The sequence below is a fragment of the Piliocolobus tephrosceles genome, chromosome 13 (genome assembly GCF_002776525.5).
Source record: "Piliocolobus tephrosceles isolate RC106 chromosome 13, ASM277652v3, whole genome shotgun sequence".
In the NCBI taxonomy this organism is placed as follows: domain Eukaryota; kingdom Metazoa; phylum Chordata; class Mammalia; order Primates; family Cercopithecidae; genus Piliocolobus; species Piliocolobus tephrosceles.
Genome location: NC_045446.1, coordinates 27,913,145 through 27,926,777, shown reverse-complemented (window position 1 = coordinate 27,926,777; position 13,633 = coordinate 27,913,145). Strand labels below are relative to the sequence as shown.

Below are 13,633 nucleotides of genomic sequence, written 5' to 3'. Positions count from 1 at the left end.
GGTGCTTCTGTATTGGATGCATATATATTTAGGATAGTTAGCTCTTCTTGTTGAATTGATCCCTTTACCATTATGTAATGGCCGCCTTTGTCTCTTTTGATCTTTGTTGGTTTAAAGTCTGTTTTATCAGAGACTAGGATTGCAACTCCTGCTTTTTTTTCGTTTTCCATTTGCTTAGTAGATCTTCCTCTATCCCTTTATTTTGAGCCGACGTGTGTCTCTGCACATGAAATGGGTTTCCTGAATACAGCACACTGATGGGTCTTGACTCTTTATCCAGTTTGCCAGTCTGTACCTTTTAATTGGAGCATTTAGTCCTTTTACATTTAAGGTTAATATTGTTATGTGTGAATTTGATCCTGTCATTATGATGTTAGCTGGTTATTTTGCTCATTAGTTGATACAATTTTTTCCTAGCATCAATGGTCTTTACATTTTGCCATGTTTTTGCAGTGGCTGGTACCGGTTGTTCCTTTCCATGTTTAGTGCTTCCTTCAGGAGCTCTTGTAAGGCAGGCCTGGTGGTGACAAAATCTCTCAGCATTTGCTTGTCTATAAAGGATTTTATTTGTCCTTCACTTATGAAGCTTAGTTTGGCTGGATATGAAATTCGGGGTTGAAAATTCTTTTCTTTGAGAATGTTGAATATTGGCCCCCACTCTCTTCTGGCTTGTAGGGTTTCTGCCAAGAGATCTGCTGTTAGTGTTGGGCTTCCCTTTGTGGGTAACCTGACCTTTCTCTCTGGCTGCCCTTAACATTTTTTCCTTCATTTCAACTTTGGTGAATCTGACAATTATGTGTCTTGGAGTTGCTTTTCTCGAGGAGTATCTTTGTGGCATTCTCTGTATTTGAATGTTGGCTTGCCTCTCTAGGTTGGGGAAGTTCTCCTGGATAATACCCTGCAGAGTGTTTTCCTTCAACTTGGTTCCATTCTTCCCATCACTTTCAGGTACACCAATCAGACATAGATTTGGTCTTTTCACATAGTCCCATATTTCTTGGAGGCTTTGTTCGTTTCTTTTTACTCAAACTTCTTGCTTCATTTCATTCATTTTATCTTCAGTCTCTGATACCCTTCTACCTGATCGAATCAGCTACTGAAGTTTGTGCATGTGTCACGTAGTTCTTGTGCCATGGTTTTCAGCTCCATCAGGTCATTTAAGGTCTTCTCTACACTGTTTATTCTAGTTAGCCATTCATCTAACCTTTTTTCAAGGTTTTTAGCTTCTTTGCAATGGGTTTGAATATCCTCCTTCAGCTTGGAGAAGTGTATTATCTGAAGCCTACTTCTGTCACCTTGTCAAAGTTGTTCTCCATCCAGCTTTGTTACGTTGCTGGCGAGAAGCTGCATTCCATTGGAGGAGAAGAGGTGCTCTGATTTTTAGAATGTTCTGCTTTTCTGCTCTGGTTTCTCCCCATCTTTGTGGTTTTATCTACCTTTGGTCTTTGATAATGGTGATGTACAGATGGGGTTTTGGTGTTAATGTCCTTTCTGTTTGTTAGTTTTTCTACTAATAGTCAAGACCCTCAGCTGCAGGTCTGTTGGAGTTTGCTGGAGGTCCACTCCAGACCCTGGTTGGTATCACCAGTGGAGGCTGCAGAACAGCAAATATTGCAGAACGGCAAATGCTGCTGCCTGATCCTCTGGAAGCTTCGTCTCAGAGGGGTACCCAGCTGTATGAGGTGTCAGTCAGCCCCTACTGGGAGGTGTCTCCCAGTTAGGCTACTTAGATGTCAGGGACCCACTTGAGGAGGCAGTCTGTCTGTTCTCAGATCTCAAACTCTGTGCTGGGAGAACCACTACTCTCTTCAAAGCTGTCAGACAGGGAAGTTTAAGTCTGCAGAAGTTTATGCTGCCTTTTGTTCAGCTATGCCCTCTCCCCAGAGGTGGAATCTATAGAGACGGGCAGGCCTCCTTGAGCTGCGGTGGGCTCTACCCAGTTTGAGCTTCCTGGCTGCTTTGTTTACCTACTCAAGCCTCAGCAATGGCAGACGCCCCTCCCCCAGCCTCGCTGCCTCCTTGCAGCTTGACCTCAGACTGCTGTGCTAGCAGTAAGCAAGGCTCTATGGGCGTGGGACCCTCCAAGCCAGGCACAGGATATAATCTCCTGGTGTGCCATTTGCTAAAACCATTGGAAAAGTTCAGTATTAGGATGGGAGTGTCCCGATTTTCCAGGTACCATCTGTCACAGCTTCTCTTGGCTAGGAAAGGGAATTCCCTGACCCCTTGTGCTTCCTGGGTGAGGCGATGCCCCACCCTGCTTCAGCTCACACTCCATGGTCTGCACCCACTGTCCAGCAAGCCCCAGTGAGATGAACCCGGTACCTCAGCTGGAAATGCAGAAATCACCCATCTGCGTCGCTCACGCTGGGACCTGTAGACTGGAGCTGTTCCTATTTGGCCATCTTAGAACCAGCTGCCTCACGTGTTTAAAGGCAAGCTGAACCAGATCCAGGACAGCAACATGGTACCACCATTTCAAAGGACCCTGGGTCTCTCTTCAGGCCTTTTGTGTAGGGAATTCCAGGGTGCAGGTGTCCAGATGGTTCTAGAATGGAGAATGCAGGATCTGGGTGGACATAGCCCCAATATAGTCAAGAGGGCAAACGTGGAGGCAGGGGATGGGGGGAGGGTCTTAAAAGCTCAGAGCCAGGCAGGAGCCCAGACATGTGGGTCTAAGGATAGCTCTGTTTTGGTTCTCTTGAAACATGGTAAGATCTGGCAAAAATTAATATTTCCCCTGTTCACCTCCTCACTCCCCACTGACTGACTTGAATTCTGCTTCTCTTCTTGAGTTTGCCATGGCCCCAACCTTGCTGGCTTCTCTTTTCCTGTCAACTCCTGAGACCATTCACATGTGCTAACCCTGCTTTATTCAATTAGCTGAATTGGGTATGGGTGAGATGGGCATGTCCAAATTCAGACTGTGGACAGGGAATATTCCAGGGAGGTGGTGAAGATCTGTAGCAAATGGGCATCAAAGGTATATAGCATACCCAGAAGGAGGCAAACTGTGCCTTCCTCCTCCTTTTTGCTCTCAGCTGATCAGGTTCACATATTTATCGTTTTATGGGACTGTATGCTCTTAGGCTTTACTTTTCCTTGGTGCTTAGCCTAGAGAAACTGGATGGCATTTGGGTAACAGGGATATGCACTGTTATTTTTTTGGAGGATGTAGGTTGTGAGGAGACAGGCTTGGTTTTCTTATGCTTTCCCCCCATCCCCAAGCCTAAAACAAGAAAAGAAAAGCCAATTCTGGATTAGCGTGAATTCCTTCTCTGATTCATTGTGGGCCTAAGAGATGGCTAAGGCCTGGTAACAAGCCAGTGCTCTGGTTAATGGCCCCAAATGATCCTTGAAGAAAGCAATGATTAACTTGTTTATGTGGCAAGTTAATCAGGTTGGTATAAACCAGGTACCCCACACCATCCCTTAAAAGTATTTTCTGCCTACATCGAAGGCCAGATTCTGCATTTAGAAAAAGAATTTATGGGTTGGAAACCAGCAAGGAGTTCTCAAGATAAAGCCCCCTGCCCCTCACCCATGCTGGGGAAGAATTTCGATATTGAGAGACTGGGATATTGGAGCCAGTTCTAACATAAATGGTCGTGGCATGTTGCTGTCCTTGGCCCGGTTCAGCTCACCTTTAAACACAGGAAGTACTAGGTACCAATTCAACATGCCCCACTGGTCGCTTATAAATCGAGGCCTTTTCTTCTGAGAGTGTAATGTTTAACCATGGGCTCAGAAGTCCCAAAGGCAAAATCCGTCATGTTCTCCAGGTGAGTGCTGTAACTACCCAGGCCCAGTCTAGACCCAAATAACTACAGGTATTTCATATGAAGAAGTGACGGCAACAGAATAATCTGGGTAAGAAATGAGGGGGGGTGGGGGGGAGCAGCACCAAAGAGGAACAAAGTGGTTCAAAGCATGAGCTGCTGAGTTAGCTCATGACTGACTGTGTTTGTCTGTTTGTGTTGCTATAAATGAATACCCAAGACTGGGTAATTTATAAAGAAAAGAGGCTTGTTTGGCTCATGGTTCTGTAGGCTGAACAAGAAGTGTAGTTGCCAGCGTCTGCTCCGGGTGAGGCCACAGCAAGCCTTCACTCATGGCGGAAGGCAACAGGGGAGCCAGTGTATCACATGGTGAGAGGAAGCAAGAGATGGGGAGGAGGTGCCAGACTTTTTAAAACAACTAGCTCTCTCATACTAATAAGAGTGAAAACTCACTAAAGAGTGAGAGCTCGGCCGGGCGCAGTGGCTCAAGCCTGTAATCCCAGCACTTTGGGAGGCCGAGATGGGCGGATCACAAGGTCAGGAGGTCGAGACCATCCTGCCGCCTCTACTAAAAAATACAAAAAACTAGCCAGGGGAGGTGGCGGGCGCCTGTAGTCCTAGCTGCTCAGGAGGCTGAGGCAGGAGAATGGCGTAAACCCGGGAGGCGGAGCTCGCAGTGAGCTGAGATCCGGCCACTGCACTCCAGCCTGGGCGACAGAGTGAGACTCTGTCTCAAAAAAAAAAAAAAAAAAAAAAAAAAAGAGTGAGAGCTCACTCATTACCAAGGGGAGGGCACCAAGCCATTCATGAGGGATCTGTCACCATGACTCTACCTTCTACTAGACCCCACCTCCAACACTGGAGATCACATTTCAACATGAGGTTTGGAGGGACCAAATATCTAAGCCATATTATTCTGCCCCAGGTACTCCAAATCTCATGTCCTTCTCACATCGCAAAATACAATCATTTCTGCCCAATAGTCCCCTAAAGTCTTAACTTGTTCCAGCATCAACTCAATCAAAAGTTCAAAGTCTCATCTGAGACTCAAGGCAAGTTCCTTGTACCTATGAGCTTGTAAAATCAAGAACAAGTTATTTACTTATAAGATACAATGGTGGCACAGGCACCGGGTAAACGTTCCTATTCCGAAAGGGAGAATTTGGCCAAAAGAAAGGGACAGCAGGCCCCACTTGAGTCTGAAACACAACAGGGCAGGGCAGACATTAAACCTTTTTTTTTTTTTTTTGAGACAGAGTCTTGCTGTGTTGCTCAGGCTGGAGTACAGTGGTGCGATCTTGGCTCACTGCAAGCTCAGCCTCCTGGGTTCACGCCATTCTCCTGCCTCAGCCTCCTGGCAGACATTAAATCTTAAAGCTCCAAAATAGTCTTTGACCCCAAGTTCCACATCCAGGGCACACTGACGCAAAGGATGGGCTCCCAAGGCCCTGGGCAGCTCTGCCCCTGTGGCTTTGAAGGGTGCCAACCCCTGGGTCTGCTCTCACAGATTGGAGTTGAGTACCTGTGGTTTTTCCAGGCTCAGGGTGCAAGGTGGTGGCTCTGCCCTTCTTGGGTCTAGAGAGCAGCAACCTCTTCCCACAGCTCCACTAGGAAGTGGCCCTCTGTGGACTGTGTCAGGGGCTCCAACCCCACATATCCCCTTGGCACTGCCCTGGTGGAGTCTCTTTGTGGGAGCTCCACCCCTGCAGTAGGCTTCTGCTTAGGCACCCAGGCTTTTCCATACATCTTCTGAAATCTGGGTTGAAGCTGCAAAGCCTCCTTCTCTCTTGCACTCTGTGCACCTGTAGACTTAGCACTATGTGGACGCCACCAAGGCTTATAGCTTGCTCCCTCCAGAGTAGCAGCTGGAATGGTACCTGGGGCACTTTGAGCTACTGCTAGAGCCAGAGAAACTGGGATGTGGGGAGCAGTATCCTGAGGTAGCACTGGGCATCCCCTGAGCGTGGCCTCCAAAACCATTATTTCCTTTTAGGTCTCTGGGCGTGTAATGGGAGGGATTTTCCCAGAGGTTTCTGAAATGACTTCAAGGCCTTTTTAAAACTGTGGTCTTGGCTATCAGCACCTGTTTCCCTTTTAATCATGCAAATCTCTCTAGGAAGTGATTGTTCCACAGCTCTCTTGTATTTCTCTCCTGTAAATGCCTTTTCCTTCTTCACTGCATGGCCAGGCTACAAATTTTCCAAATTTTCATGCTCTGTTTCCCTTTTAATTATAAGTTCCAACTTTAAGTCATTCCTTTACACCTATTCCTGATTTTAGGCTGTTAGAAGCAGCCATGCCACATCTTGAATGCTTCGCTGCTTAGAATTTTTTTGAGACAGAGTCTCACTCTGTCGCCCAGGCTGGAGTGCAGTGGCACAATCTCAGCTCATTACAACCTCCACCTTCTGGGTTCAAGTGATTCTCCTGCCTCAGCCTCCCAAGTAGCTGGGATTACAGGTGCCCGCCACCACGCCTGGCTAATATTTGTATTTTTAGTAGAGACAGGGTTTCACCATATTGACTAGGCTGGTCTCAAACTCCTGATCTTGTGATCTGCCCACCTCAGCCTTCCAAAGTGCTGGGATTACAGTTGTGAGCTACCGCACCCACCCTAGAAATTTATTTTACCAGACACTCTAAGTCATCACTCTTAAGTTCAACCTCCCACAAATCCCCAGGGCATGGACACAATGCAGACTAGTTATTTGCTAGGGCATAAAAAGGGTGATCTTTATTCTGGTTCCCAATAACTTCTTCATTTCCATTTGAGAACACCTCAGCCTGGCCTTTACTGTCCATATTTCTATCAGTGTTTTAGTTATAACCATTTAACTAGTCTCAAAGAAGGTCCAAACCTTCCTTTGTCTTTTTGTCATATTTTGAGCCCTGAGCCCTCCAAACTCTTCCAACTTCTGCTCATTACCCAGTTCCAGAGCTGTTTCCACACCTTCAGGTATCTTCCTAGCAACATTCTACTCCTTATACCAATTTTCTGTATTAGTTCATTTTGCATTGCTATAATGGAATACTTGAGACTGGGTAATTTTTTTTTTTTTTTTTGAAAAAAAACAAGGTTTATTATTTGACTTATAGTCCTGCAGACTGTATAAGAAACACAGTACCAGCAACTGCTCCTGGTGAGGCTTCCGGAAACTTTTATAACCATGGTGGAAGGTGATGGGAAGCCAGTGTATCACATGATGAGAGAAGGTAGCAAGAGATGGGGGAAGAGGCACCAGGCTCTTTCAAACAATTAGCTCTCATGTGAATTAACTGAGAACTCACTTATCACCAAGGGGAGGGCACCTAAGCCATTCATGAGGGATCCGCCCACATGACCCAAACACCTACTACTAGGCCCCACCTATAACACTGGAGAAAACATTTCAACATGAGATTTGGAGGAGACGAATATCCAAACCAAGTCACTGACCTGGGTTCACGTCCTCAGTCTGCTGCTTATCATCTTGATATTCTTGGGAAGATAACTTTGCCTCTCTGAGCCTTGGTTTTCTTCTAGAAAATAATAAAACTTGTTTCACAGGAGTGTTAAGAAGAGTAAGTGAGATAATACATGAAAAGCACTTAATTTTGCATATGACATACAGTAAGGGCTTAACAATTGTCATCATCATCATCAATATCATTATGATTACTATTCTCTGTACAATAAAATGTGTTGGAATCACAGCAGATAATCCAGTTATTTGGACGTGGTTTTCCTGTGTCATGGGCTGAGCAGATGAGTTGACAGTGGATGACTGTTGAGTGTCTACCATATACTGGCACTGTTATGGATGAGTGTCTACCATATACTGGCACTGTTATGGATGAATATCTACCATATACTGGCACTGTTATGGAAGTGTGGGCACAACTCGTGAGAGTTGCCTAAGTGGGGTCATGACATGTATTTTCCTAATCATCCTACTTAAGAAATAATCCTCCCAGTTGGTGTGAGACAGTAGGCTCTCTTATACACTGTTGCTGGGAGTACACATGGATGCAGTCTTTTTGGAGAGCAACATGGCAGTATTTTTTAAAAGACTTTTAAAAGGCATATTTAGATTGAGCAATTTTCCTTTGCAGGACAATAATCTGGATATGCTGAGAAAATATGCCCAACATAGGATGGATAAATATGTTTGAAACACACACACACACGTGTGCAAATGAAAGCATCTTGGTCAGGAGATGGTTGGTTACACAGAGTGTGTTCATACAGTGGTAGAATATTACGCAGCCTTAAGAGTGAGGTGGGTCAATATGTGCTGGTATGAAAAGATTTCCAAAATATACAAAGTGAACCAAAGCAAGCTGCAGAACAGTAGGAGGGGTATAATATCTGTGTGGGTTTAAAGGTTTTATGTGTGGTTTTGTGGATATAGGAGCTTTCTGGAGAAATCCAGAATATAAGTAAAAACCTCAAGGAGCAGTTACCAGTATGGAGTGAGAATAAGAGATTAGATGAAGAGGACTTGTAACTTTACCTTAAGCCCTTTTTTCCGATCTCTTTTAATCTTTGCCTTTAAATGTTTTATGATGTAAATACAAAACCAAAACCAGTAAGGCAAAATAATTGTCTATTTGGAGTGCAGTTCTGGGGAATGAAGAGTCCTTCAGGATGCCTTGATGACCTTCTAGGGAATTCCTAGAAAATCAGTTCTGGAAAGTGATTTGGCAGTTGTTGGAGCAGGAGGTCCTAGAATTGTTTCCTTTTGCCTTGCAGTCTTTCCTTCCCACCAGAATTGCTGTTCTAATTTCTAGAAGGTTGCCTGCCCCAGTCTTCCTTTTTCTGTCTTCCCACAATCTGTAGTTTAAATCAGACAGTTCTATTGTTCACTCCCCTGGAAGGTTGTGAACAAAAAGTTGGTTATGTCTCCTCTGCTTCCAGCATCACACAGGACCAAGAGCCAGGACCTGGCCAGAATAATGCTGCCTAATGCTGGCTCTCTCCTGTTGTCTTAGCATCTCTGTCCATCAACCCATCCAACAGAGGTAGTACCAACTGGCCAACTTTTAAAAGATACTGAAGGAATAAAAACCCAATCAAAGTCTCTCATTTTAAGATAACTTAAAGCACTCAACATAATGTGAGCTCTATAATTTTTTATGTTATTGAAAGGTAGTGATTGTGTGTATCTGTTGGATGTGGGGGACCAGGGGATATGGAGATAGCAAAACCACTCTTGACCATGTTTCTATAAAACTCTATGGAGTTGCAGGAAATAGAAAACATCCTTAAAGCTCCGTCAGCTTGGGAGGGTACCCTAATGATGTCTTTGGTTCTACCAAGAACAACCGACTTCTAGTGTGCATTTGTATGTATGTGTGCAAAGGAGAGTCTGAAAAATGCACCCTCTTTTCTCTTTTGTTCTTGAAAAACTTGAGGATCTCTAAAATCAGGAAGTTTGGGTTTGAAACCCAGCTCTACTTTGGGTGTATTATAGTAACTCTCTGGGTTTTCGGATGTTTCATCTGTGAAATGGGTTTGGCTCTACCAAGAGCAACTGAGTTTTAGTGCGCATTGTATATATGTGTGCAAAGGAGAGTCTGAAAATGTACCTTCCTTTCTCTTTTGGTCTTGGGAACTTGAGGAGCTCTAAAATCAAGAAGTTTGGGTTTGAAAGCAGCTCTACTTTGGTTGAATTATAGTAACTCTCTGGGCGTTTGGGTGTTTCATCTGTGAAATGAGTTTTATAATGGTCAAAGGGTGGTTGTGGGGATTACATGTGTTGTTTACATCTAAACTATGTAGAATCATGCCTGGCACATAGAATTTAATACATGTTAGCTTATTGATAGTTATTATTTTCACCTTCTGCTCCCTACCGCATCCCAACAATTGAACAAATCCCTTTCCTCCTACTTTCCTATTTATTTTTCTTCCTCAATTGTTGGTATTTATACAACAATCTAAGAGGTCCCGTGTTTTTCTTCTTTATTTGTATGATAGGTGTTCAGATGTATTATAGATGAAGTTGGGAAAACAGCCTTGAATGTAGGGAGGTAGTATTGATCTTCTTCTTTGTTTCTCCCATCTTTCTCGAATTTCTCTCCTTCCCAACCACTTATAGCACTTATAATAGTGTGGCCCCGATCATATGTGCCTTGTATTGTCTTTGGGTCATTTAGGTAGGCAGGTTGAGTCATGCCTTATCTTAACGACATTTTAATTCTAGAGGAGCCTGGTCTTTGGCTCTTTGAAAGACACACTGGCCCTTGCAGATGCCTCATCACATCTTTGGTGCTATATAAACATGTGTTGTCTTGAGCTTCACATGATCGGTGGCAGATTCAGTAAGATCTCACCTCACAGCCTTCCCTTCTCTGTTCTCTCTAGGGCCAGGAGCTGACTATCCGCCAGATCTCCCTGCTGGGCTTCCGAGACCTGGTCCTGCTGAAGGTGAAGCTGGGTGACCTGCTGCTGCTGGCCCAGTCCAAGCTGCCCTCGTCCATTGTCCAGATGTTGCTCATCCTGCAGGTGAGGCTGTGCTGGAGACTTGCCCCAAGGCCAAGGGAGGGAGCGAGGGAAGAGACTGCCTTTTTGAGATAAGGGGGAAGGAACCTAGTGACCAGAGCACCTTAGCTTGGCTAACTACTATTTAGTTTGTTGGCCTGTGTTCGTTCGTTCGTTCATTCATTCATTCATTCGTTCATTTGATGTGCATTCACTGAGCACCTGTTAGGTCCTGGTGCTGTGCTTGGTGCCAAGATTGCACTGGGGAGTGAAGGAAGCATAGTCTTTCATTCAGGAAGTAGATACCCTTTTCCACTCTCCAGTGATGCCAGGGAGCCACAAGTTGCAAGTCACAGCAAAGAATACACTTTGGCCTAGCTTAAGCAGATGAGGAACTCCCTGGAAAGCTCCCAAGGCAGATGGACTTCAGGAGGGATTACAACCAGGAATGAGGCTGTCTCAGGCCAGGAAGCCACCATCCTTCCTCTGCTTCCTAGTCTCTACTTGTATCTGGGCTACCTTGTCTGTCTTCGTCTTGTCTATCTTTCCTGGACTTGGTCTTTTTCTCCCTGCAGGTTTGTGTTCTGTGTTTGGTTTTTACCTGATTGAATGTGACACCTCACAGTTGATGTGCTTCCAGTAAGAGACTAGCTAGTGGCTGCCTAGTGTCACTCAATCCCAATTCTAAATCAATACTAGGAAGTTGAGCTAACAATTATTGGTCCTTGGCTATGTGCCAGGCACGGGCCAAGGGCTTTAAGTGTGTTGTTTCCTTAATCAGATAATCCAGACAATCACTGTATGAAGTAGGCATTGTTGTTACTCCCATTTTAGAGGTGAGGAAAATGAAACCTAGTAAGATTGTGTGCTTGCCTGAGGTCCCTCAGCTAGGAAGAGGCAGTAAGATTTGGAATTATGCACACCGTGCTTCCTCCCCAGAGGAAATAATTTAATTGGTCCAGCTTGGGCTAGATGATTCCTCTTTGCCCGATCAGCCATGACCTTTGAATAAGATCAAGCAGTATAAACATGGCCTTGGCAAACTCATTCCTATGGGTGGGGCCACACAATTCTCAGAGAGTAGGGTTTTTGGCTAGGGACACCCCCAAGAGGTGACTGCTATGCCTCTTCATCTGTGTAACAAGTTCAGATGCTGCAGCATTAGCTCTGAGCCCTTCCTCAGGGAAGATGGCTTCATCCTTGATCAGGCTAGTGGTGACCCCTTGCTGCCCTCACAGCAGTGATGGAATGTCAGGCATTGGGGCCCCAATCCTACCCCCACATCCCCCAGCTGGTGTTATGTTTCAGTCCTTGAAGCTGGGCCATCTTTCTGGGCATTCTCCCCCTTTCCTATAATTAGGGAGGAGGAAGAGTTGCCTAATAGGATGAGGGTGGGTGTAATTGGCCGGAATGCCAGGTCAAGTATTTTTATGGAAGAGATGGAGAAGGAGAGGGATAGAAAAATGCATGTGGGGCTCGGGTCTGAGAAGCCTTAATTAGATCGTGCTTCCTGAATAAGGAGTCTTGAAAATGAGCCCTTTGGGATTCTGATAGGAAAATTCGGAAAGTTGGGCTCCCATCTTCCCATTTCAGTCTATAATAGTTTAGGGCTGAGAAGCGATTCCTTTGTGTTTTGGGTGGTGGTGGTTTGTTTGGTTTTGTGGGAAGGAGAATTGATCCAGTCCTGCAGGTGAAGGCTCTCACCTGTCACTGCTGGAACAGGAGGGCCTGTGTCTATAATGAAAAACACCTATCACATTCCAACATTCTGGGCCCTGTGCCAGCTAGCCCTGCAACCGTATGAGAAAGCTGTCATCATAGTCCTGAGTCCCCAAAGACAGGTGAGACTGCTTGCCCAGGAGAATCTGCCCTCATGCACTCTGGTCTCCACCCCAATTTGCTCTCCATGGGACGGCCTCAAACTCTTCAGTGGTTTCCAATTGATCTTAGAAAACCAGCCCAAGTCTATACCCTCACCTTCGGCATCTCCCACCCTTCTATCCCTGCCTGGAACCTGACTTCCCCACTGCTCTGGTCTTCTTGGCTTCTCCTGGCTGCCATGGGATCTTTGTACTCACCATTCCTCCTGCTCAGGACACTGTTTTCCAGTCCCCTCAATCCCCTGTCTAATCAAGGCAGGTCAATGTTTTCTCCTTGCCCTTGAGCCCTCAGCACCCAGCACAGTCTTTGACACATAATAGGTATTAATTAAACACTGGCCATGGAATATAGTAGAAGCTTGAGCAGCACTGACTCTGGGTCCCTGACCTCACACCCATGTTGGTGACCATCATGCAGGGCTTCTTCTCTTGGCAGAGGGAAGTACAGTCAGAGAAGCTCTGGGGTCATGGTGAATTTCCAGAAAGTCAGGCAAGGAAGCAGTTCCTCCTGTGTCTATACCATTATTTTCCCCATCTCACAGCTGAGATGGAGGTTCAGAGAAGGTGGTGGCCTTTCTCAAGGTCTTGTACTCATTGATAACAGAGCTTGATTGCTCCCCATCCCTTAGCCCTTGTCTTCCTACCTCCACTTAGCCTTTCTTGGCAGCTACTGCCTTCCTTTTGCAGTCTCCCAGGGTACTGGAAAATGCCCCACAGGCACCCTACAGACCATTAAAGATCGTCCCACTCTCCTGCAGGGCATCTGGCATCACTTCCCCTGAGGGCTTCCTGGGAATGGTGCCTTTGGCTCATGTGCTTCCTCGCCTGGAGTTCTAGAGCCTGGGGCTGGGGGTATGACTGTGAAGAGCTCGGATCTTTCCCTGGCCCAAGTCCATCTTGAGCAGCAGGGGCGATGGCCTCCGGGCTGTGGCCTCTGGATCTGAATGAAACTTCCAGGTGGCACTGCCCTGGGGCCGTATCTGCTACAGGAAATGTGGGCCTCAGTACTTAGAATTGTCCATTATCTCCCTAGACCTGCACTTTCCACAGTGCCATGAGACCTGGGGCTGATATTTTTCAAAACTACCTGACCCTACTACAGAGAAAGAAGCTCTTAGGCCTTCAGCTCTGTCTTTTCTGTTGCTCTTCCACGGTGTCCCTGACCCAACTCTACCCTTCCCAAAATGTACCAATACTCCTACAGTGGGCCACGTGCGCTGCCTTCAAACTGCCCCAGTGAGAGGCAGAGTCAGAGATGTAGACCAGTGCGAAGATCAGTTCCCTCCCAGCTGACACAGACCGGTCCTGAGACCACCGTAAGAATGGTGCATTCTCAGGGATCCCAGCCAGGCAGAGTGTGCAGCCTGTGCTCAGAGGACCCTGAGCTTGTTTTTATTTTCTCCCATCGCCATTTGACATTCTTGATGAGTTTTGAACATGAGGCCCTGCATTTTCATTTTACGCTGGACCACACAAATTCCATAGCTGTTTGGCAGCCAAGCCGAGGGCTG

At 45.9% G+C, this 13,633-nt stretch overlaps 1 protein-coding gene across 3 annotated transcripts in view; it reads left to right on the top strand.

The window, feature by feature from the left end:
- The window catches only part of PRR5L (proline rich 5 like), a 96,502-nt gene that overhangs the window by 67,559 nt on the left and 15,310 nt on the right, over positions 1–13,633 (top strand). For all 3 annotated transcript variants that reach the window (XM_023185528.3, XM_026454071.2, XM_023185531.3), the window contains one exon: positions 10,126–10,266. In XM_023185528.3, the coding sequence (XP_023041296.1) occupies positions 10,126–10,266 (141 nt within the window). The remainder of the gene's footprint in view (positions 1–10,125; positions 10,267–13,633) is intronic.